This window comes from Mastigoproctus giganteus, chromosome 3 (assembly GCF_048544385.1).
Source record: "Mastigoproctus giganteus isolate SK-2022 chromosome 3, ASM4854438v1, whole genome shotgun sequence".
NCBI lineage: Eukaryota > Metazoa > Arthropoda > Arachnida > Uropygi > Thelyphonidae > Mastigoproctus > Mastigoproctus giganteus.
In genome coordinates this window covers 258,264,962-258,291,845 of record NC_143577.1, presented here as the reverse complement: position 1 = coordinate 258,291,845, position 26,884 = coordinate 258,264,962, and the positions used below count along the sequence as shown (strand labels likewise).

At 43.6% G+C, this 26,884-nt stretch overlaps 1 protein-coding gene across 1 annotated transcript in view; it reads right to left on the bottom strand.

Annotated features, from left to right (window-relative positions):
- Positions 1–26,884, bottom strand: part of LOC150089100 (uncharacterized) — a 129,394-nt gene that overhangs the window by 65,016 nt on the left and 37,494 nt on the right. The window contains exon 2 of the mRNA XM_090370410.1: positions 21,533–21,665. Coding sequence (XP_090226536.1) covers positions 21,533–21,665 — 133 coding nt within the window. The remainder of the gene's footprint in view (positions 1–21,532; positions 21,666–26,884) is intronic.

Below are 26,884 nucleotides of genomic sequence, written 5' to 3'. Positions count from 1 at the left end.
TCACTTGCCCAGAAAAGAAAACCAACCTGAGAGAGAACTAACCTTTTCTACAATATTCCTAAAACCAGAAATCATCGTCAGACGTCTCAGAGAATTCAACTGAACACACCTGTTTACTATCCCTCCTGACGTAGCCCTAAGCCACCTAGCTGAAGAGCTTTATGGAATAGCCAAAGAGGGAGCTGCAAAAGAAATACGCATCACCTCCAGAATCTCTGTACGGTTTAACCGAACAATCAAGCAAACTTTCCTCCAGAAGCAGAAAGCCTACCGAAGATGGAGAAAATCAGCTGATGCCGAAGACTTCAGCGTCTATGAAAAGGCAAGGGCTGTCTTCTTAAGACAAAAGCGACATGTCTGCAACCAAGTTGCCCAGGACAAGTTGAAAAGATCTAAAAGACTCCAGAAACAGAGCTACAAGCAAATCCCTATGAAGGAAGAAATATTTAAAGAATAGACTGAGCTCACTTTTCAACAGACTGAGCAGACACATGCTACAAAAGTACATAGTTACACTTTTTGGCCCTCCTGCAAACCTCCATTATCACCCTATCCATAACCCGAAGGCATCTGATGGAGATAGTCCAAAAACTTCACTGAAAGCTGTAGTGGGTCCCGACCGGTTTCCTCTGTTTCTAATCAAAATCTGTAGTTCATATATTATAGACTTCCTAGTCCACATTTTCGATAAAATCCTAGAAAGTGGAGAGATTCCAAAGATCTGAAACACATACTTTGTTCGTCCGGTCCCTAATGCAGAGACCCCAAGCGCCCTCAAGATTTCAGGAATATTACCACCAGCTGTGGGTTCCTCAACATATTTGAGAAAGCAATCCAGCCCACCATTGCAGACCACTGTTTCAATCACAGGCCTCCGTACCTCAACACCGTGATTAAGGGGAGATCTACTAATAGCAATGTCCTGGACAACCTTACCAGAAAGCTCTCAACAACAGGACACAGCTTGATTTTATATTCTTTGACATAAAAGCTGCCTATGACAAAATAGACATAACAGCTCTAATCACCATTCTTCAGTATTACTTCAAAATCACAGGAAGAACTCTCAGCATCATTAAATCAATCCTGGAGCATAGACATCTCATCATCTCACATCGCAACTTTAGGACAACTTGCATCACTAATAGAGGTGTCCCACAAGGGGGGGGGGGAGTTCTATCACCAACTCTATTTGCCGCAGCCCTGCAGCCCTTCTTGGCATCCCAAACTGATTTCCAATCATATGCTGATGACCTGAAACTTTACATCACATCTTCCTACCAAACTCAGGCTCTTAGCACTACCTTGCAGGCAAAGAAAACTATCCATACCCTACAAGAATATCTGGCTTCCATCGGATTACAAATTAATCAAGCAAAGACAACTCAAAGGGCTTTCCCTTGGAAGAAGTCACGCAATGACATTAATCTTACCATCAATGGATCACCCATTCAGAAAGTTAAAGCACACAAGGATCTCGGATTAGTATGGGATGAGGTGCTGACATTCCAGGCTCACCTCCTGAACACAAAAACCAAAATGTACTCGGCTATGTGGGCGATCCGCTGGAACTAACGGGAATTCATGACGCCGACCTGGTAAAGAAATATGTTGTCCGATGTGTCTATCCCATACCTCTCTATGCAGCAACCATTTGGTCCTCTGCTCCCACAACACACTTCAACAAGTTCCTCAGCCTGGAATACTGGCTCCTGAAAGGGCTCAACTGGCGGACTGGCAACCAGTACACCATTTCTAGGGCCCAATTCTACATAAATCTCGAAGTCACCCCATGAAAACAGCAGATTGTGGCAGAACACCTTCTTACACTTGCCAGGCTAATCACAAGACGACTCGATGCCCCTGACATTACTGATCTAATAAAAACTCCCCGAATTGCTGGAAGAAATCAAATGGACCCAAGACTCCCACTCAGAATCAGTTTCAATGAACTGAAGGGCTTGAGACGCATGTTCTCAGGAAACCGGTAGATTTGATCAATAATCTAACCATCGACCTGGATGGATTCTGCGAGCAGTATACATACAGATGTCAGAAGCTAACGGACACGTATACAAACGTACAGTTATGACAGACCACCAGAAGGAAAATTGTCACGACAATGCTTCCCATGACACGATGAATTTAAAATAAAAGAAAGTGGAGACGTCACTGGTCCCCTCTCTTGGCATCTTTTACTCCAAAGACAACTGACAGTGAGCACTAAGACAGTGAACATTGAAGAGATACCACGGGCAACAACCGGTGATGGACTGCTTCAATCGTTTATACTTTTGTACAGATTTCCCATGTTTGTAATTTACAGCACTTTTCATAAATCAATATCCTTGAATTTAGGACATTTTTGCATTGCACAACTTTAAATATGTAAAATAACACTGTAAACCCTGTACTGTTTCAGTTTAAGCATAAATGTGGTCCATGTAACCGCCGGACACATGTCCCTGCCTTAACCTCTGAATGTATATAACATCCCCCCCGCCCTAGTTTACACCTGTCCAAGGGGTTGCTATTGAGCAGAGCAACAAACAGATTTAATAAATAAATAAATAAAATTGAAACTATCCGCGTTGTTGCGTGCCCACAGTTCGAAGTGAAGGCTGTGAGGGTGGGTGGAAAACGGGTGGAAGTGCCGGAACAGTTTGAAGACGAGAAGGGGATGGAGCAGTGGGGCGTCTCCGATACCATGACGCAGTGCGATTGAAATGCGATTGACTTCTTAAGAAGAAGATTCTTAAAAGAATTCGCAAATTCCTTTGCAGTGTGGTTTCTCCCGACAGCAGAAGCGGCATCTTCCCAGAGGGGAAGGGGAGCCTTTCCTGGGCCTTTCCTCTTCATCAACCAACCATCTTGCCTAGTGGACAGCCTGTTGAAATCGATGGCGCTGTAGAATTAAACTTTGGTCATCCACAATGAACTCAGTGGCCAGACGATCACGAGGCAATCAGATTTTTGACAACACGTGATTGTAAAGAAGACTTCGATAAATTTAATGAAAGGTCATGTACCGAAAGGCCGTCGTGGGCACCGTGGAAGTTGTTATTGAACTCCTTATCGAGAGCGCGTGAAAGCCACCGTTCTCTTCTGATAAAAGCGACGCTACAAAAATGAGGACACGCGCTAGAGTGGTTGTAGTCGAAATGACTGCCAGATAATGTGGCGTTCTTGTGTTCTGCGCTCCTCGTGAACTCGTGTGACCCTGAGCGGCTGTGTTCCGGAGGATAACAACAAATTTTATTATTATTAACGAGCAAACGGCTGTGGATGGACACTCACGAACCAGTTCGTGAATTTTTTGTTTTCAGGCGGCATCACCGAATGACATTCAGTGATGCCGCCTGAAAAAAAAAAAAAAAAAAAAAATCTGCGCGGATACTAGAAGCGAACGCAACACAAGCGGAAGCCGAACCCACGATGCCCCGCTAGTGCTGCAAGGTCACAAGAAGTTGAACTTTTCGGGGATTCTTTTCAGGCATCACCTGTCCAGGTAGATTTTCAGGCATCTCGTATCCAGGCAGATTTTTTTTTTCTTTTAGGTGGCACTGCCGAATGTCATCCGGGGATGCCATCTCGTCAGTTGAAACCTTTTGGAAATATTTCTCGGAGCAAAAAAAGAGCGAGGAATGAAGAAAACATCTTTTTCTTCGGAAATATTTCCGTTAGCGAGAGTGGGCCCGGCGAGAGGGCCCTTTTAAGGAATATGCGAAGCAACGATAAGGTCACGTGCACAACCAACCGGGTTAAAACTAAAACCTTCGGAACACAGTTTATTACGCGGCTACTTGAGGACGCGACCCCCGGTGCATTTTGGGAAAAGGCCTCGGTATGGAGAAGTTCAAAGGTGTGGTTAGCAGGGAAAGCACGAAGGAGTCCCGTTGTGGGGGAAACACAGAATGAGAAAAGCGAGTTTAAAGAATAACACCCAGATGATTGGGTCAGCCAAATGAGAAAATAAACGAAGCTTTTGCGTCGAAATAGATGGCTGTGGTTGCTGTTGTAGTTCTGGGTTCAGTTCGGGGTCCAGTCCTCGGAAAGTCCTGCCAAGTAGCATGTGGGGTGAGAGAGAGAGTTAGGTGAGAAAGCATCGAAAAGAACAGTAATGTAAAATGGCGCCTTTCTTGTCCAGTTACTCCTTAAGCAGTAACGTTATCCGGGAAAGTTTAACTCATCTGTCGTTGGGGTGTTCCTCTGCAACAAGTTAACCCGGAAGATGAGTAAGAAGCCAGTCTGATAGTGCCCCTGGCCCCTACTACTACTGTGGCATTTCCCTCAATTTTAACAGAGAACTGCTCCCAAAATAAGATAGGACTGGAAGAGGTACATTGCAGATTTGAACTAAAAAGAAAGGCTTCACCGCGCTCCAAGGAAGGAAGAAAGGAATCAGCGCAAATGAACCCCAGCGTGAAGGAGAAGGAACAGAAGCCCTCTACCCTGTGTTCTATTGGAAAGGGTGCTCAGATCGAGTTGAAGAAATGACGAGAATGTAAAAAGGAAATATTTATTATTGAGTCGAAGTTGTCAATAGAATTGATATTGCTGAATTGAGAGAGAGATGGAATTGTTAGTTTGTTCCGAAGAGAATTGATATATCGCTGATCAAGAAAAATACCAGGAAGTGATTAAGATTGAATTCGTTTACTGTTTGCGCCTGCAGACAGAGAGTTCATTCGCTAATTGAGAGGAATTTTGTGGAAATGACGTTAACGGGTCAAATGAGAAAAAGTAAATAAAGAGTAGTCACGTGAGGAGTTTTCTGTAAGGTAGCGTGTGGGGTGAGAGATATTTGTGTTTGTGTCAGTTCCTCACACAAATATCAAAAAACAAATGGCTTTACTTTCTGATATTTGCATGAGGAACTGACCGATGAAATAAATTAATGGGAAAATCCCTCAGCTCCTGGAAATTTGATATTTTAACGAAGGTCACGTGGCTTTGTGGATGGGGTCTTAGAGATTGAGGAGAGCTGCGGCACTAAAAGAGCGGCAATTTTTCACTCTGCTCAAAACGGAAACGGATGTGATGAACACAACTGAAAGCAAGTTTCCTCAGGAAGCAAAAACTGTAGAGAAAATGGCAAAGAACGGGTCATCCCGCCGATTACGTTCGTTATAAGAAGGAGAGAGACATTTCATCAAATCAAAAGAACAGGCACACTACAGTGTTGTTCATAACAAACTAAAACGAGCAAAAAGAATTACTAGCAACAGAAATAGCACAGAGAATATGACCAAATGCATTTTCAAGGAATGGGCTAATAACACTTTTGGTAACCTTCCTGGACTGAATCAAATTGAGACCACTGATAATAGCAACAAAATTCTGGACCTCCTGAAAGATTTAAACAAGCGAAACTATTCGGCAAGAGAGGAACCAACAAGACCTCCATTGAGTGAAACACAAATCACCAAAGAGAGCGTAATGAAAGCAATCAACGATCTGCCCAATAATGCCACTGTTGGACCAGACAAATTTCCAATGTTCATCCTTAAAATAAGTAGCCCATTTATTCTTGATCTGTTACTGCCCATCTATCAGGAAATCATCAAATCAGGAGCGTTCCCGAAAGCTTGGAAAAATTACACTGTAACTCGAATACCAAAGATTAAACACCCAAAATTGGCTGATGATTACAGACCAATTTCTGTTAGTTGCACCCTACAGACGGTATTCGAAAAAGCGCTGCTTCCCACCATCAATCAACACTGCTTCTGCCATAGACCACGACATTTGCACTCAGTCATTTCGGGTAGATCAACAATAACAAACTTACTGGAAACCCTTTTTCGCGTGCAGAAAGCACTAAATGAGAAAAAGCAAATTGATATTATTTTTTTGGATATCTCCGCAGCCTACGACAACGGCTCAATTCCAGCGCTCATTGCGATTTTAAGGAATTATTTTAATCTAAGAGGAAATTTCTTAAACATAATAAGCAGCCTGCTAGAACAAATAAAACTTACTGTCAAGCACCAAAAGCTACAATCTTGCTTTACCATCTCGCGAGGAGTGCCACGGGGGGGGGGGGGGAGTTCTTTTGGCTACCCTCTTCGCGGCTTCGATGTAAAATTCTTCATCACTTCCAAAGACCATGAATCAGCAGAAGATATTTGCCAGATAGCAAATAGCAGAATCCGAGAATTTGAGAGCTACCTGGATTAGATCGGGCTCCGTATTAATGCGCAGAAGTCTGCCCAAATGACCATAACTTACAAACAGAATAAAAATGACATCCCGATCTCTGTGAACAGGTCTACTATGGAAAAAAGTGCACTCTCACCTGGACCTGGGTCTTAAGTGGGATGACAGACTCACCTTTGCTCAACACTTCGCCCATATGAAGACAAAAATATTCGCCGCCTTATGGGCTACTAGGCAGGAACTGGTAGGAATTAGGGATCCTCAGCTAGCGACCAAGTACATTTTAATGTGTGTCCTGCCAATTGCAATGTATGCCTCGCAAATCTGGTCTTCAGCTCCAGATTCAGATTATAAGTCCATCCTTGGGATCGAGTATTGCGATGGCTTAACAGAGTTGCGATGGCTTAACAGAGTTGCTGGCCACCCTTTTACTATCTTAAGGGCCATTCTCTACTCAAACCTTAACATCACACCCTGCAGCGGACGATTAACAGGAACATACACACTCTTTCACTCTGCCAGTGCTCCAGCCCTGGATAATATTCTAGTCAAACCGCGTGCCACTGCTAGACGTTGCGGAGAAGAAAATAATCCACTGCGTCCAGTCCTGAACAATCTTAGTAGCCTGCAAAGATTCTTCCCATCAAATGCAGCAAAAGTATTCTCCAAAGATGCACAAAGAAGCCGAAAAACTGTGTGAGGATGCAGCATACCGGAAAGAGATCTTCCAGGATTCGTACAGACTTACCGAAATATGAATCGGCTGCAAAGTACCAAAGAATTGAGAGTAAAAGTGAAACTTTCTACTTTAAGAACAATAATAATTTGTTGACTGTAAAAATATACTTTATTAGTGAATTGTAAATATAAGATTTGTATAATGGATGTACACAATCATTAATGTGTAATATATTAAACATAAAATGTGTACAGTATATAAATTTATGTTTAAATATAAAATATAATATTTCGGGACGAGACTACGTGTTCAGTACATGTAACCCACTGGACGTAGTATCTCGTACCCTGATATGTATTTAGCACCCTCCTGGCACTTTGCCGTCCCGGGGTGGTTTCCTTTACTGGAATAAACAGATAATAATAATAATAATAATAATAAATAATAATAATAATAAAATGGAATTAAAAATGAAAACAGATATGAGCGGGCCAGAATTATGATGCTTTTGCCAGTTTTAATTAAAATGACGAGGTTTGTAGCGTATTTTTGAAGTTAGAGCACGTGTGCAACAGCGAAGATGTTCTCTTCGACGAAGGACAGCAAAGTTTTCGTTCAAATCAATTACAAAGTCTTACAAATAATGGTAGAAAAATGTATTAGACACTTTTTTGAAAGACTTTAAAGTATAAACGCAATGGGAATTTATTATTATTATTCAGTTTATGAAAGCTCGATTTGTCCCCTGTCCAGCTGGTTGGCTACAGACAAATTTATTTGTCTGTAGATGGAAGAGCACGACGAATATCAATCGTGGTTTATTAAGAGTTTTAATCACTAAAACTTATAAAATTAAATAAAATGAAATAAATTTCGCATTAAACCATCACGAGGGACCATCTCATCTGTTATTTCGCGCACGATTTGTTTTACAATGCTGTGGGTGCCCTTTGCTCACGAGGAACTCGCAGATTACGTTAATAATATGTTATGTAGGAAGAGAATCCCTCGCTCTTGCAACATTTTGGCAATTCTACACGATCGGGTTGCGCGAGGGAAGCTGCTTCCAAAAATAAATCGCAAGGATTGTCTCAGACGGCAATATTGAGGTCAAAAACTGAATTGAAATAATTGGATAAAGAAGAAAACAGTAAGAATAAATAAAGAAAGAAAACACCCCCCCCCCCACTACACACGCACACACACACACACATTACCCTGTACGTTAACTAACTGCTGATATTGAGTGGCTTAAAAAGGGGAATTACGATTGCAACTAAAAACTTGAGGTTTGCGTGGAAGGATTTTATTATTTATTATCAGTTTATTTATGTAACACCCCTGCACGGACATTATCGAGGACACATCTTACAACCAATTACATAAGAATTAAATACATCAACAGTCAGTTGATGCAAGCAAGTGCAAGCAAAATAATGAGAGCTCTTCGAGTTCAGGGAGAGTGTACACCCCTCCCCCTTCCCCTAGAAAATCAGTCCCTAAAATTGGAACCCCCAAGACTACTAAAGACTTCCATCCGAATGCCATAGGATGTACTTCATTAAACGTTTTTGAAAAACTAATACATTCAGTAATTATCCAACATGTTTTTCTCACTGACCACCTTACCTCCACACAGTCCTACAACACAGGTCCACGACCTCAAATCTCCTCGATACTCTCTTCAGAGCACAAAAGGCCCTGAATGACAGAGCTCAACTAGACATTATCCTTTTTGATATTAAATCTGCTTATGATACTGTGTCAATCCCTACCATTTTATACATCCTAAAAGAATATTTCAAGGAACCAAACCAAATAGTCAGCATTCTGGAGTCTTTACTACACCGGAGAGAGCTAATTATAGAAAATGGATCTCACCAAAAAACTATTTATGCAACGAAGGGGGGTGCCTCAGGGTGCGATGATGCCGACCACACTCTTAGCAATTCTTCTTGAACCATTCCTCGCTGCACATCCAAATTTCTGCTCCTTCGCCGATGATTTATTTTTTTTATTATTTCAAAAGACCGCAAACAGATTCAAGAAATTAATAATCAAACCTCGAATCAAATTCAACAATTAATAGATTATTTACAGTTAGCTGGACTCCAACTAAACAATGCCAAGCCAGTCCAAATGACAATTACGATGAGGAAGTTCAGGAATGACATCCGAGTTGTAGTTAATGGCGAGACGATAGCAAAAGTATCATCGCATACTGACCTAGGGTTAACGTTGGATGAAGATTTAAATTTCAAAGATCACTTCCTGAAGACAAAGAAGAAGACCTATGCTGCATTTTGCGCTATCCGCCAGGAGCTCGTAGGCTGCCACAACATCAATCTGCTTTGCCAATACATTGATCGGTGTGTCACTCCTATACCTTTTAGATTTGCATCTGAAATCTGGTCCTCAGCATCTTCCTCTCTCCGTAACAAATTCTTGGCGATGGAATACTGGATTCTGTGGTGGCTAAACCGTTTGGGAGGGAACCCGTTCACCATCTCCAAATCTATTCTTCTAGTCAATTGTAGGCATGACCCCACTGGAAACTCACTGTTCTCAAAATAAAACCTGTCCACACTCCTTAAGCTGCTAACCCGTGAGATTGATGCCCCATCGATAGAGGATATTATCTCACTTCCCAAAGCAAATAATAGAAACCACCAGAGCTGGCAACGTTCCCTTAGGTTGAAGCTCACTGTCCTGGACTCCCTGAAAGGAATGTTCCCGTGTAACACGATTCAACACCTCCATAGATCCAGATAAGTTTAGAGAAAATAGAAGATACAGAAGCCAAATTATCGATGAAAACTTGATCAAATCACCAGAATTATTATAAAATGCGAGCTTTATTTGTATGAGAAATGGAAATAATTTAACGCAAAACTGTAAAGGAAAGTAAAATTGAAATGAGAGAAGAAATGAAATGTAGGACAACCTGTATTTGTAATTGCAATATTAATTTAATATCAATTTTATTTTAAAGTTACCGCTATTGATAAGTGAATAGAATTTTCTAAACATTGTTATTATTTTAAATATCAAAAATTTGTGTAAAATTGTACGCTGTATTTAAAAATATATATTTGTACATCCTCCTATAGCCCACTAACTGTTCAAGGGGTGAACCCAAGGTTAATAAACAGATGATGATAATAATAATAATAATAACATTCACTGCAAGCAATGAAGAGAAATTTATAACTGCGCAGTTTCGTTGTGATGCACTTGAAAAGCTGGGGAACCAGGGACAATTGCACGTGCTGAATGGGAAAACTGTTCTCCATCCTGAATGATATCAAAACTCTCTTCCCGCTAAACGTAAACCAACAGAACCAGTGGAAGTTGGCATTCACACATCTGTCTGTCTGTCTGTGTCAAAAGCGTTTCAGGTGTGGAAGAACAAAAATCACAACTTGAAGCGCATTTCGATTTGAGGAAATTTCGGGAGGACCATCGCTCGTTATTATTATTATTATTATTATCAGTTTATTCAACACTTGTTGAATACAGTTTATTGTTGATTCCTCGTGGAAATGAGAGCAGTAAGCGGGGAAATGGCGAAAGGGTGTTAGTGGATTTCAGATGGAATTCATTTTCTGCAAGGGTTCACAAAGTGAACAGGGTACGGGGGAACAATAAATAAACGAAGACCACAAACTCTCTGCAACAATTGCGCTTTGATTTTGAGGCCTCCGGAAGTACACAACACTCTCTCTCTCTCTCTCTCTCTCTCTCTCTCTCTCGGATGCACAAAAAACAGTTTCACCAAAGGACAACCATAAAAGAGCTACACGTCCCTCTCTCCCCCCTCCCCCCAAACTTACTGGCTTGTAGGCAGAACGCCACGACGGCGGCTTTTTAAATTTTGGTGTTCATAAAAAGAAAAACAGTCGACCGTCACGATGCGTGTTCTTCTCGCTTCAACAGCCCCAACTCGATTTCTTCCTCACTTATTCCTCACTGCGTCTGTACACACGAGCTCGGCATTGCGTTACTAAGATCATTTGTCTCGCGGATGGGCCGTCGCCCATACGAAACACAAACACTGACAAACGTCCAAACTACTCCGTTTGCCGTTCTCTTTTCCTTTTCTTTCTTCCGAGGCTCGTCCTCGTCCTCTGCGTCGACTTTCTATCGGATCCGTTGCTATGGTTACGAACAACGTCCCCACCCTCCGGCCAGCGGTGATTCTGTCGCCGTTTGTGCTCGTCCTTTCAGTGCCGCTATTCGTCACGAAAACGGAGCGCCGATGGACAATGGCATTCGTCACACTGCAGCGCCCCCTCCCGGTTCTTCATTGAAATTCGAACGGTTCTAAAGGACGAACAAAATCACCGCTTAAGGAGCAGGCCGAAGACACAATCCCGAGGATGACACGGAAGCCCGTAAATAGGGGGTGGGGGTAAGGGGTGTAAAATGCATCGATTATTAAGAGCTATTTTTCTTCTTCTTTTAAGATTTCTATTAAATGTTCTTCTTCTTCTTCTTCTTCTGTTTTTTTTTTTCTTCTGTTAGTTGTTTGCGCATCGGCTTCTGTGGCCCTAATGCACCTCCCAATGTTTTTTTGCATTTTACATTGATCCAAGCCCGAGGCGGGATTCGAACCAGCGACCTTTGGGTTGCCAGGCAGGCCCTTTGCCCACATGGCTAGCCCGGTCGGCTCTTCTTTTGTATGAGCGGATCTGCGGTTACGGGGATAATTAGAAAGATAGCCTCTAACCCCGATAATACAGACGTGCGTCGCAGCGTCACCACTATCGATCCACCATTTGTGATCGGCTTTTGCTGTTTGAATTCTTGAGGGAATTGGCAATGCGCGGGAGGGGGGATTGTAAGGGTGAAACCCACTCGTTCGCGAGAAAATTCCCGCACCACTCGTCAAATGCAACTGTGCAGCGAAGGCCTCGTGAACACACGCGTGTACAGGCCTCACGTCACATCAATGCCAACAGTGGAAGAATGACGACCCTTTTAAAGTCGCTCAATTTGACAAAAAACATTGCAAAGTTCGTTTAAAGCAACGAATCAAAGCCTCCCCGCTAGCACAAGTAAAGTGTAAAGTGTATTTAGTGTATTCATCCCCAGATTCCAACCAGGGACCAACCACACGCAGGTTACGGATTCCTCTTCATCCCCACTGCAGCGCCACTTGCTTCCTGAGCTGAAACCGCATTCGCGCAGAATTTTACATTTCTACTACTGTACTTGGCAATTAAAATATGCGTTATTTATAGTCGAGCTTTGGCAGGGATTACTGCCCGTGTCCTCGGGGAGCGAGGGCGCCACAACCCCCGTTAAAGTAAAGTGCAGCCATTATCAACCCACTGCAGGATGGAAGCCTCTTCAACAATTCATGTTGAGGGAAATGGACCATAATCTGCCACGCTGGTCAAGTGCGGGTTGCCAGATCGACCGTATTCACAGGTCAGGGGCTTGAACCCCGGTCTACTCAAAGAGCGTGTGCTACTGCACTCACGTTCCTGCCCACTCGACTACGGAGGCATTTAGGTTAATCCGATCATAATTGTGACCCAGCACGATTCTTTGGCTGAACTTTTCAGATTTCAAAAGAACAATAAAAGCATTAAAACTTCTATAAAAGCAAAATTCCACGGAACATCAATCTTCCCAAAATGAAAACGAAATTCCAAAATTCGAAACATTTTTTCAACCGCTAAAAACACGACTCCACAGACCAATAAAGCAAAACTTCATAAAAATATAAATCCAAATCGATAACTTCAAATAAATAAAACCGATATTCAACCAACGTATTGATAATAAAGATCGTTTACCCTGGCAAATGAACGGGATCGGCGAATTCCACGAGCGACTTCCACTTCACCACACCAGAAAGAAGCATGCACACGAGACAGTGCCCAACTCAGCATCAAAATTGTTTCCAAGATCAGCGTATCTACCACGGTGCCTCTTAACACGCCTTCTCCGCACAGACACACAACCATTTTCCACCACTAATTTACTCCACTTGCTATCGAGACTGTGCTCAGTTACTACACTGGTGTGCAAAACCTAAGGACCAACACTGTGTCTAAAGGTTAAAACCACAAAATGAAACGAAACAGCATGTGGCGATTTGCATAACTGTGGCCCTTCAGTACAAAGCTGGTGCACACGGAAAATTTTCAATCGTGATGAGAGGGATCACATCAACAGATAAAAGCAGCGGTTCAGCAGTTATGTGCAAATTACCGAATGGTGAGCACCATTCTTACACACGTTCCATTGGTTCCATACAGAAAACGAAATGGCCAGTAGACAACATCTCTAATGACTTTACCCGGGGTCGGATAATTGGGAAGCTCGAGGAAAGTCGAAGTGAGAGCAGTGTGGCTGCAGAGTTCGGGATCGCCCATAGCACCGGCTAGCATTTGGAACTCATCGTTTGAGGCGGTTCTACAACCCAAGACACAACCAGAAGGGTAAATCGTTCATCAGATATCAGGCTCCTCCAGATAACTACGTTTTTAACACCAAAGTCTCCCCCCCCCCACAACCATAGGTAATAATTGGGACGAAGATATATTTACAGGGTTTCTCCTTTGACTCTCCCATCCCAACCACTGCACTCTAAGTAAGCTGAATCTTCGAGTACACTACTGTGATCTTTTCTATTAAATATTTGCGGCAAGGAGGTCATCCACAATAACCCCCAGGTACTAGACAGAAGGAGCATATGAAATTGGATTTGCAAAGATCTTCGCGGTGGAGTCTCCCTTGTCTCCCTTCACCCAGCTTCCCTTTCGATAAGGTATGGGACTTTCTGAGGGACTCTTCCATGTTATGGGTTTCTACCCTTTTTTCTTCTGTATGTCCCCAGAGTGCTACACAATCTCTCTTTTTAGCTGCTTCCTTAATGTGACATACACCAATAACAAAAAGGTCCCATCCGGCCCATTCCTTCTCTAAGAGTTCACCAAGCACGATGTTCCACAAAATATGGACCAACAATAGAGCTATTGGTGGCCCCTACTTACTTTTTTTTAACTTCTGTGTAATTAGTACCTATAGTAAAGCATCTGTTTTGGAAGTAATCCCTCATTACGGCTACATTTGTTGTGCCAGTTTCCGGACTCAACTTATTCTGAACGACCCCCGATCAAGTGACTCCGCAACCGAATGTCGCAACCTTCTCTTTGTGCCCCGCAGCTTGCTCCTCGGACGTGTTCATTCCCTGTTTCCATTCCAGGGACTGTGTTCGTGCAGCTGAGACACTAATCAATTGACGACATCCTAATAGGGAAGTTTTCGTGACACGTGGAACAGGTAGGCTCAAGAAAACTTCCCCACTAGGCGTCCCCAAGAGCTAGTGGGAAGTTTGCCTCATCGCCCACGTAACTGCATGTGTCTCTATCTTCCCGCTAGCGAATTGCTGACAAAGAATCGCACCATAGTCCCAGTAAGGTCCAGGTACGCGAGGGAGGAAACTGTCTTCACTACGGTTCTGCCAATTCAGATATTCATAATTTTTCTTTTTTTTCTTTTCTTCGGGAGCACTACCAATGGGGCTCATTTGGTCGAGTAAAGCTCAAAACTAATTGAAGGTAAGAAATTTTGAAGCATCCGCACGTGATCATTTGCGCATTTCGGTAAGTCGGCAATCCTCTCAGAATCTTTCAAAATTATGAAGGATTTTATATCGTTTGTATAAGAAATAAAGTCCAGCGATAGGGTCCAAGAAATGCTCTTTTGTAATGAGCGTTGTTGACACGATTCATCCGGCTACTTATTGTGGGCCATAAAAATCTCCACGTAAAGATCTTTATGGGTGACCAGGAGTTTCCTGATGGCCTTCTCAACACCGTCCTCATTGGTGCTAAAGTATCATCTGAGAATGTGTTTAAGTGCAGCTGCTTTCGCATCCAGGAAGAGGATGTCCAGCTGCGTCTTACGAATGACTGCATTCGCAGCAAAGTGTCTATAGCAAGTTGATGGTCGTGGCTCTTCCTGGACTATTGTGCGCAAAGAGGGGTACTTATGACGAAAACAGTGTTGAGCAAGATCGCATTGTATTGTCTTTTAAAATGTCTTCTGGAAGGTGGCACAGATGGCCCAAAGTTTCCTTGCGGACCCCCAAGAAAGTTTTGAAGTACTCTGAAAGCATTGCTAGAAATCGCTGCAAGGCCATTATTCCAAAGAGCACGCGGTATGGGCCTCTGCTCGCGGGGTTTATTTCCACACTAGTAAGCGTAGAAGTAAATTCGTGATGGAGGTTCCGAGTGCAGTGATTTGGGATTCCTCCCTTGGATGTCCCCACTTTAATTGCATCACGTGATTCATTCCAGATTTAAACGTAGATCGATTGCAGTCGTTCTTCTCCTGACTTTTCTTACATCGTGTTGAAATAAACCTCGCCAGTAGAGGCCCCATGCCACGTACTCTTTGAAATAATGGCCTTTCAGCGACCTCTAGGAATGCTTTCAGAGTCCTTTTCATTTAGGATATTACTCGCATTTGAGAATGTCTCGTTTCCAACTTCTCGAGGGGAAGATGCGTTACCCAAATCCTTCTTCTGAAGCCTTTAGTTCGACTTCTTCAGTAAATTTCGATCTCGGCTGGTCGAATGTGCGCAAACAGGGGCGTACGACTCGGATACGGAGCAGCGTCTGCGATAACGAGACGTGAGTTCGTGATCGTGCTCGCAATAGGCGCACACTTTTCATTGGGAAGAAGCACTTTCAGTCGATGGTATTATTGTTGATCTCCAGCGTACTCCACGTAGAATGTCTTGCTGGAGGCACTGAGCTGATAATGGGGGGGGGGGGGGGGGGGTTGTGGCCTCGTTAGTAATTTGAATGGTTCTTTCGTGCAGATTTCCCTTCATGAAACAATCACGTGCACGATGTCTCTCCTCTGACCACCCCTTTCGCTTCGTTTTAACCAAATCGGCGAATTACTTCGGTTCGAGCACTTTGGGCGATTCCAGTTCTGTCTGACAAACATGGCTCGTTTCTTAAGGGAAACGGACTGGGATTTGGGGGGGGGGGGGATTTCTTCATTAATGTTACTCGGCTCGTGGAACTTCCGATGCTCATTATTTACACTCTCCTTCCCCAACTTTATTCTCAATGATTACGAAAAATGGCTGAAAGAAACTGGGGAGAAAAAACAATTTTATTTTAATCAAAACGAATTAAGTTTAAACAAATTGGAGCCAAATTTCGGATATACGCCCCTGTTCCTCTTGCGCACTTTTAAACCACAGTTGGTTCGCTTCAACCGAAAGGCCACGCAACAGTAAATTCAATAACTGGATCATTGTGACTTATCAGTTGCAATGGCGTTAATCGGACCCCTTAAATCCTTGGGTTCCTGGCACTTGCCTGGCTTGCCTCAAATTTACCTTCAAAGAACCCAAATCCCTCGTGACCTCGGGTTCATTGGAAGCCACCTGCGGACGACCACCCACCGTGTGTGGCGCGAAATTCCCGCAAGTCGACGATGTCACGAAAAGTGTTAGAGGGCGTCGCGAGGAGATTTGCTCTCTGGTGGAAATAGTGGCGCGTGTGTACAGGTGGCACGCGGACAGGGTGGCGAAGACGGAGACTCATCTGTTTCGTGATAATGCGGTCCAATTAATCCCTCGAGTTCGGGGGTGGAGCAGGAAAGCATGCGGAACATCTCCACAAGTCATCTGCGTTACGAGAATGCGGATCACGAAAGGGACTAGACCTACAGTGGTCCTTTAAGGCAACCCGCAGAGGGTGGCTCTCGTATGTCGGGGGGATAATAGCTTCCGTGAGTGTCTTTCGATCGCGAATGTGATGCCCTTCGAGAATAATCCATCGAATTCGTAATTAAAACTCGCGCAGCAGCAGCGCCCTTGAGAAATCAGCTGCACGACGTCCTTCCGCCGTTATGGCCTTTCAGTTGTGCGTGGAGGCGAAACACCCCTCTGCCTTTCCCCACTGAGAACACGAGAAGGTTAAATTCCTTCGTTTTACTTTCTTTGGCCGTCCGGTTCATTTCATAAATAAATATCTTTATTGCAGGCAGTGATTGGTTACATGATTGCCTGATGCAATAATACCCACAACAGCGACAATGCAACTCACGGTAATTGGGGAAACACCTCCATCAGACCACGGGGGAGGGAAAACTTCAACCCTTTTTTATTCTCGCCTTAAAAAAGAAGAACGGCCGAAGTCCTCTGTTTTTCTGTACAATTCTGCCCCAATTAAAAAGATGTTTAGGCGTGGGTACGGCTGTACCCTCGACGATTGACCACGAGATTGAATTTTGACCTCGAAATTCACCACTCGGTCTAAACATCTTTCAGTTTGTCGGGGTTCTGCTCATTATTTAGCTGTAAAAGTATTACAGCTAAATACGGGGCTGTTTTTGTATTCTGCGTGTGTCGTAAAGTCCCTGACCCTAAGTGTCGCCGCTAAGTACAAACGGGAAGTTTTGTCCGTGCAACTGGCTCGCAACAAACGCTGTCACCGACAACAGGGTGCAAAACGTTTCGTAAACTCATCTTTTCCTCCTCACAGTTCAAGCCAGGATACTAAATGCTTTCCAAGCCAGAAAGGAAATTGCAATAATTTATGCCGATATAAAAGCAGCCTTCGATAGTTTGGATGTACATGCCTTACATCATCTGCTCCAACACGCCTTCCAAATAAAAGGAAATTTGCTAAAGTTCCTACAGGCCCTGCTTACTTGTCGGTCCATTTATTACCGCACAGATAGTCAGATCCTCCAACGCCAACTCCATGCAGGAGTTCCACAGGGTGGAGTTTTATCTGGACTCCTCTTTACCGTCATGATGATCCCGTTCTGCAACGGTAGGGATGATGTATGCACTTATGCAGACGATATTAACATCCTAACACCCATCCAACCGTCCATGAACAATAGGGCATTGCGTGACCAGATTAATTATAAACTTCTGAACTTATTCGTGTACTTAGACAAATTTGGCTTGGCCCTAAATCCGCAGAAGACTGTAATCATGGTGTACTCGCTCAAAAAATCGCCTACGCTCGTACACCCGAAACTTAATGGCACACCTATTCCAGTTGTTGAGACGCATAGAGATCTGGAAGTAACATTTGATACTAAACTTATGTTCAAATCGCATATTGACATGATTATAAAGAAACTGAACTACTTACGTTGGGCAACAAAACGGCACCTCTTGCACGTGAAACAGACTGCAACCACCGCACGATATTTAAGAACCACAATGTATTGGGCCATTTTGTATGGCGCCGAACTGTGGGCGTCAGCCACCCCTACCCACATTAGGAGAATACATGCGAGTGAATTCTGGCCGCTGAAGTGGGCAAACCATAAGCACCATCTCCATGAACAGTTAAGAACCACGCAACTCTCTGAACAGCTTAAACTGCAGACACCATTTACCAGACATCATTGCCTGGAAACGATTAATAACCACAATCAAAATGATGAGTGGCAGGCACGATATCATCACCATGCTTCTGGCAGCTTTGTGAGTGGCACATCCCGCCATCTGCAATAAGGGGCACCAAATCCTTGGAGAATGACGAACAGACTGAAGATGGACGACATGTTTATACCCACCAGTGCGTTGGAATCAGTTCAGTCTTTAAAACATATCGGAATTGACCTACTAAGGACCCTCATAGAAGAGTCGAAATATAGGAAACAAACCTCAGGGTGGGCCGCTGAGGCAACTGTTGCCTTGTAGTTGTGTGCATTTCTGTCAAGAACTGTGTGTGCACTTATTTCAACAAGTGTACATCTCGCACAAGTTGATCAGTGGATGTGATGTTAAAATGAACTTTTGTATTACAATTGCCAGGACTCTTCACAGAAATGTAGTAATGAGTAATGCAGTTTATATCTCATCTGTTCGTGTACATTTAACCTTTCTTGTATATTTTAGACGTTCTTTTATTCGCATTTTATGGTAATCCCCTGGCATTCTCTGCCGTGAAGTGAATTTATCTCTTACCAATGTACACCTATATTTTTAAATTTGGTAGGACAAATAAAGATTTATTTATTTATTTTCAGTATAGAGGGACGTCGGCATTCACGCTGAATAAAGAGGACGTCTGTTTGAGAGCCCAAAATGGAAACTGGTTAAAAAATTTTAAAATTTTCCTACCGACAGTTCAACTCATCTCATTGGCATCCATTCTAAGCTCAAGACCGACTAACGCGGTTTTAAGCTTGAATTTCGTACGATCAGTTTAACTTAACTCTTTCTTAAATACAATTGACATTTTTTTGTTTATTATTCCTACTTATTTAGCACAATCCTACATTCTTCTTCGTGGTTATTACAATTCTTCTTCTGGAATTTAATGTCCACTTCACAAATTATTCTAGGCTAGTCTCACCCTAACACAACCCATTTACCGTTATTGAAATGTACATCGGTTTATTTCTTCATTCTCTCAAGTAAACGTCACCCTTAGGCGACTAATTGCGCCTCTTCTCTACTTCATTAACATTGTATAAATTTACGTACAACTCTATCTGCTCTACCCGTCCAAAATTATTATTTTTCCTCTCCATTAATTAGTCTGTAATTATACCATAACTATAAGCAATCCTACGTTAAACTAGTTCAAATTTTTCCTTAATCAACTACAGAACATGCGCTGAGTTTACTGAAAGTGCTCTCACAATCTCATTTAAAATTTCCTAATCTTCCTACAGTCCTTTGCAAATATATATATATAGGTACATTAACTGTTTGAAACTTACTTCTGGGATTTGAATCCTCCCGCTAACAAAATGTTGCGCCTGTGTCTTTCCGCTCTGCATTGGGATCCACCATCAGTCTCAGATTTCTCTCCTTCAGCTTCGGAACTGCTAACATCTGCCAGGGATACTATCCACTTCGCCGATCCTTCCTGGTATCATACTTTCCTTCGCTGTGCCCGATCATTCAATAGGAGTCGCTTCCCTTTACTCTTTTTCTCTGTGTAGACTGCAGGGCTGCCCAGTGTACTTTCGTAAGCATCATCTCTCGCCTTCCTCCTAAATATATTTCTAGGAGGGGGTTTTAGGACTTCTTCCTTCCATCTCGAGAAAGTTCCTATCTATACTTTACTTAACTATCAGAGTTTAGCCGACTCACCATAATTGGTCCTACTGGTGAATTACTTCTAGGGGTTGTTTCCCGAGCCTACCTCTCAAAAGAAAACTTTCATCACTCCTCCGAAAAAAACTTTCATCACTTCTCCGAAAGAACTTTCCTCACCTCCCGAAAAAACTTTCCTCTTTCGCCCCCCTATTCGCGCGCTCTTCCCTTTTTATTTCTCAAAATTTCGTAACGTCCTTCCTTTCCTCAACCAATCATTTCTATCTTCCCATCATCATCTCCATTCTCACTTGCCTATTTCAAGTGACGTGCAATAGGAGAAAGGTGACCGGAAATTCCGGCAGCTCAGAATCTCTCCCTAACCATCCAGAAAACATCTGTGTCCACTTACTTGACCTACCTCGCCCCAAAAATTGACCAAGCCTTCTCTCTTAACGGTAAACCGGGACCGCTCCCCGCTGGCGCCTACTGTAGCCTCTAGAGCACTCCGTCCCTTGCAACTCCATCCACTGACCACCCACTGTTCCATTTAGCTATCTTCGCTTGCTCTTAGGGAGTGGACGCCGATCATATTTCTCCCTCTAATGTCCACGGAGCAATATGGCCTTAGTTGCTAATGCTCCTAAAAACCAAATAACAACAACAACAACAACAACTCTAATGTCCCTACATTAAGTACAAACTCTACTTAATTCAATTCCATTAACGTCAGACCCACTATCTTAAATTTTATGACTTTAAGTGTTCTCTTGAAAGGTTTACAATATCACCCTACCTAGCGTTCTTTCTTTAATTATTTTCATATTTAATTTAACTTTTAAGACTTTGTGTCTTACACTTCAACCTCCTTTTCGCAGAGACAGAGAGAGAGAGAGAGAGAGAGAGAGAGGGGGGGCATGGATTGGAAAAGATTAGGGCAGTTCCCATTGAGACAACAAAATGGCAGAAAAACCACGTTAAATTCTGACTTGAAAAAGAAAATAGTTTTGTCCACATTTGTGCCAGTGTGTGGGCCACAGTGGAAGTGGAGCATCGTTGAAGGATGAAAGAAGTGGCCTCCAGCCGAGGTATCGTCTCCTCGATTACTGAAACCTTTTTAGGGATCTCACGTGGCATTTCAACTGGAAGGCTGCTTTCTTATTGCAAAGGTGGCAATTACGAACAGGAAATGAAAGTGACATCTCGCGATTCGGACAGCATTTCTTCACACCTCTCAAGAGGAAGAGAAGAAGATAGTACCGAACCTTTGCCGAGGGAGGGACAATCATTCCCGAAACGAGACAACACGAGCTGTTTAAAGAGATGAAAATGAAATTGCGCAAAGTGAGTTTTCAGCTTCCTTCAGACGGTGAAGAAACGTGTGCGAAAAATTAAATGCAACGACTCACTGCGAGAATAATTGCAACTAACAGGAAGTAGAGGGGGTTGCCGGGCTACGAGGGGCCGTTTTCACCGCGAACACGGAAGGAGGGCGCCTTCCCGAGGACAGTATCCCGCGCTTAGGCGAATTCGAGGACATCCTCGACTCGCAACCGCTTCCAGTCGCCACTAGGGGACGCTGCCTAAAGGATTTTCTCGGCACACGCGCACAGAAAGAGCGACGGATTAAAAGGAAGTCTTACCTGCACACGGCGTTCAGTTCGTGTCTGGTGGTGGCGAGAGCCAACTCCTCACTCTGCGCGACCGTCTGCAAGGTGCTCATGCAGTGCTCGAACTGCTCCACGGTGCAGTTGACCCGCGGCACCCTCGTCGTATCTGCGGGAGGAAAAGAAGAAGAAATCAGTGGCGGACAACCGCGCATTTCGGGCTCTGTTGCCATGGAAATGTGTGCACGTAACGCCACGCACATTTCCATCGACGGGAGGATGCTCGGTTCTCTCGCGATGTGCCCAGTATCGCGGAGGAAATGCAAAAAGATCCTTCCTCGGAGAAAATCGAGCAACCCTCGTCACCGATGACGCCTAATAAAACGTAAAATGCCGTCGAGAAAAGTTCGGGGACTTTAAATTTATCTACAAAAAGGGTCGATGTCCGAAGATAATGAAAGTGCGTCGGTATTACGTTTGTTTCCCAATCAGAAATATTTACACACAATGGAGGCAAACGTTTCGTGCTCTTTTCTTACCACTTCTTCAGAGACTGCTGTCTCCGCAGTACCACCATCGCCATAGATCGCTTCGACCACGAGAACTTGCTCCACAAAGAACCGAAGAGAACTCGCAAAAGAACCTCCAAATATCAAGAAATGCGTCTTCGGGTCGAATTCATGTTTCGTTTCCTACTCGTGTTCGACATTTCTATTTATATAATTGCGTGTTTCTAATAAAACGGACGTGTAACAAAGAAGGTGAAAGTGTAGTAACCTTGGGAGGGATCGTGCGCGAAAGTGAAACAAAATTTCGAAATATGCGTCGATGGCACCGCTGTGCATTTCCAGAAAGTTTCACCGCCGATAAGAAACCTGAAGTGCACTTGAATGGAAGTTACTTAAAGATGTCTCTAATGTGACATCGTTTTTCTTTACAAATTAAGCAGAAAACGAAAAGATTGGTGGACGCGCTGCTTCCGCTTTATTTTGTAATTTTATAAAACGCGGACAGAACGCGCAAAAAGAGAAATATCGAAGGGGACGTCCGCGTGTCAAGGGCAGATGGACGCAAACTGGATTTCTTATAGAGCACACGCTGAATTCCACTCGACCTTTTTTGATTTCCTTCGGGAACTGTTTCCGGTGTTCTCCCCAGCAACGGTCAGCCATCGTACTGTTCTCCTTCCTATCTTTCTATCTTTCTCACATCTCTTTTATAATCTTCACTCGCTCTAATTCTGTTTCCCCGAAATAGTGGAGATGAAAGTGGTTGCTCACCACAACTGTCCCTCCCTGTAGATGCGCGATAAGTAGAGGAGTACCGTACAGAAGCGTCCTCCCCAGCCCCACCCCTACTGTTAGCTGCGGACGTTCAACCCTTTCCAGGCATCCCAGCGGGGCTTTCTGTGTTACACCGAGGACATCCGAATTCGCTCCATGGTAATTGATCAAGCACGAGGAATCCGTCATGTGGCCAATTGCTAAATAAAAGGTTAAAGGACAACGTAGAAATATAGAAATATAGTCGTATATCGCGGAGGGCCCTGTAGGAAAAGTCATCACGCATAAGGAGTTTGGCTTAACGTGGGTCGAGGGCCTCATCTATCAGCAGCATCTGAACGTGACCAGGACGAAGACCCGTGCAGTGGGGTGGTCGCTACGCCAAAAGCTCGCAGGAACACGCGGCTTATTATCCGAAACGTGCAGCGGTGCCTGAACCCCACACCGTTACATTCCTCCATCAGCCGATCCCGAACGTCAAATACCCACTTCAACAAATTTCTCAGTTTCCACTATTCAGTTTTTTTTTTTTTTTTTTTTTCCAATCACCCCCTGAAATCGCGCTGGGCAGAAGGGTTCGAAAAGGGTACTTTTTACGAAACTTAATTACTAAAATTTGTTATTTGATATTTACGTTAATACAAAAGGAAGTGGATCAAGTGGACTTCTGATGGAACAGTTCTACAAGTGGACAGCGAACGTTCCTCGGATCAAAGCGAGAATACGCAGTTGGTTCTTTCTTCATACACACCCCATTAGGGTTCGTTTGTTATTTGGTTTTGAGGAGCATTAGCAACTAACGCCATATTGCTCCGGGGACATGCGGTGGTCATTCCTTGACCTTTCCCCATCCTCCGTATTTGGTGGCTCATGGGCTCGAACCCCGGTCTAATCAAGAAGCGTGTGCTACGCACTGTTGCTCCTTCTCCCCTGGATACGGAGGCGCCATTAGGGTTTAGGAGTGACTCGCTGAAGGCTGCAATGAAGGTTGTCCCGGACTGCTTTTTGCAGGTCTTATTTTCGGTTACTTTGTTAATTTAAACTCATTAAAATATTAGGAGGAGTTTGCTGGAAACATCGTTGAGGCAGGCGAGGTTGTACACTTTCTTCCTTCGAGGAAACTGAGAGGTCTGTGCCGGGATCTCGACCCCGAAAAAATTTCATACACGTTGGGAATATCAACTGTCCTACTCGGTAATTCCGATATTTTTTCTCACGAGAAATATTGAAATTGCAGGCCGCCGTACCCAGTCGTCAGGCGCGCGGGTGTACAAGTACAAGTGCCTCGCGTGGCCGAGATTCAAGCCAGTGACTGCTAAATACGGTGCTGTTTCTTGTATTCGGTCTATCTTGTGAACTCTCCTGACCGTTTGGTCGTCCCGGAGTATAAACAGAAAATTTATTTATTTATTTATAATACCGTGACAATTGAAGCATACCTTCTGCTTAAACACACACAAGGGGGAGTTTCACCATATTTACATAAACGTAAGTAATATTGACAGTCGAGCAGCATACAGCATATGAAACAACATAAGGGGGAGAGCAACAGGAATAACCGCGATACAGTAAAATAAAAATTTAAAAGGTCAGTTTTCCAGCAGTCATCTTCTTCTGTGGGGATTAGAGTTGGGTGGGGTGGGTAGAACAATGCTGACACCTATACGTCTGACGTAGCCCAGTGGTCATGAGCGAGAGTGCATAGCACGCGTTCCTTGAGTGCACCGGGATTCAAGCCCGTAACTACTGTATATTAATTACGATAAATATTTGTATTGACGATTTATTGTAAACTCTACTAACTTGGTTGTCGTGCCGGAGTATAAACAGAAGATTTATTTATTTTATTTCTTGATGAGGTCGGGTTTCCTAAAGCCCAGTGGCTCGTGCCTGGCCGAACAAGGTGCTGAAACTGTATCCTTACATCCGTATTTGCGAGTAAGAGTTTCTGAGAACTTCCTTTCTGTGGGATTTGCAATTGCAGAACTTTTCTTTTCAGGATTGATATTGAGGTTGTTGTTGGAGTAGCTGGATGGTGTTTGCTGGAAAGAATCTTCCTAGGCTATCCAACTGCGTAAATGCCGCTTTCAGTTGTGGTTCCTTATCTGCAACTCGTCTTGGTTTTTCTCGTGCGGTGATTTTCCACTCTCGGGCTTTCGGTACATCCAGTCGTCCCTCCCGTTAAAAGCTGAGCGAGGGTCATTATGTTTCTTGACGTGATTATTTGTCTCCAGGGTGTGACCTCTAAATTGGAGTATAGTATAGCTCTTGAGATGGTAAAAGCCTTAGCTGAAATTCTGTTCAGCCATCTCAAGAGCCAGTATTCGAGTCCTAGAAAGGCTTTGATACTGCATTCGGGAGCTGAAGACCAGATTTGGGCCGCGTATAGGGGAATACATCTGTTGATGTATTGCTTCATCAGACCGGGGTCTCTAATACCGGTGAGCCCCTGCCTGGTTGCCCAAAGCGCCGCGAATGTTTTGTTACGGATGTATTCGAAGTGCGGGCGGAAGGTCAGGCCTTCGTCCCACTTGAGTCCAAGATCAATGTGTGACTGTGCCTTTTGGACGAGGATGCCGTTCACAAATATTTCCATTTTTATTTGTGAAAGTGATGTTTGCCGTCTTGTTTTCATTCAACTGCAGCCCGATACAATCTTGAAGTTCTTTTATTTTAGTATTAGCCACTTGTTTGTGGTAGTCAGCTGATTTCTGATTTCCTGAGGCAATAAAAAATTTTATATCATCGGCGTATGTGATGAAGTGCTTCTTGTTCTGGGCTAAGAAGGGTTCGAGGGCTATGGCCAAAATTGTGGCAGACAAGACCCCAATGCATTTGCATTCGTTGCGAAGGACATTCGAAGGACACCAAAATATCAGTTCATCTGCTTGACTGAAACCTGGTTATCTTACGAAAGGCAACTGTATGTCATAGGTAACCCTCTTGATTACCTCAGCCTCCAAAAATTCCAGGGATAGCAGACGCCGTGGGGGTGTTGCGTTACTGTACTCATCCAGTTTCAAGCAGTCCAGATTTCAAGTGACCAAATCAGATAAATTCGAAGCCCTATGTGCCACATTAAGAAAGGATGCCATACAACTCCAAATTTGTCTTGTATATCTACCCCCTGACCACACAGAAGATTCACGAAGTGAACTGATAGCATGGATAGCAGCTAACCTAGCCCCCAATATCCCCACCTTCATTATAGGCGATTTCAACATGCCTACGTCTAGACATTATAAGGCCACTGAGAATCACATATCAGCCATTGTCAGATTCAGCTTATTTCACCAAACCACACCTCCTATCAGGGGAAACCAGATGCTGGATCTATTATTCCACAATCTCCCACAATGTGGAATAATACCACTGAACACCACAGCTTCCCCTCTGATCACTCTCCCATCACGTTTGAGTTCAACGTCACTGTAAACTCAAACGCTGATGAAGCTCTCAGGAACGAGAAGATTACCAAAACAGTATTCTCCATTAAATATTTAAACCCGGAGATCATCCTTGCACGTCTCACAGAAATAAACTGGAAGGCTCTACAGCAAGAATCAATAGACACTGCTATATCTAACCTGGCTAACCAGCTGCTTGAAATTGCCTCCCAAGGAGCTTCCAAACAATTAAAACTCTCTGATAGATCCAATACATGGTTCAATGCTGAAGTCCGACAAGCAGTCAAGAGGAAACAAAAAGAATTCAGAATATGGAAAAAGTACCATAACTCAGCTGACTACCAGATGTACAAGAAAGAGCGGGTGATTTCGGCAACCTTCCTCAAATGTAAACGAAATGCAATCCGGCAGCTGGTACCCAACAGAATAAACCACTCCAAACGCATTACATCCAAATGCAACAAAGATTTCCATGTCGATGAGAAGGTATTTCATGAATGGATATTTTGACTTTCAACAAGATGCCATGAGACCCAAAAACCCCAAAACTAAGTGATTTCGTCATGCCCTCCAGACAGCCCCTTTCAACTATAACGCTAACGAAACAACACCTTATAAAGGTGTTGTTTTACCCCTGGCTTTTAGCCGTGAAGGGTATTGTGTACGGCATGTGCGTTTTGTATGCAATAAAGAGTTCT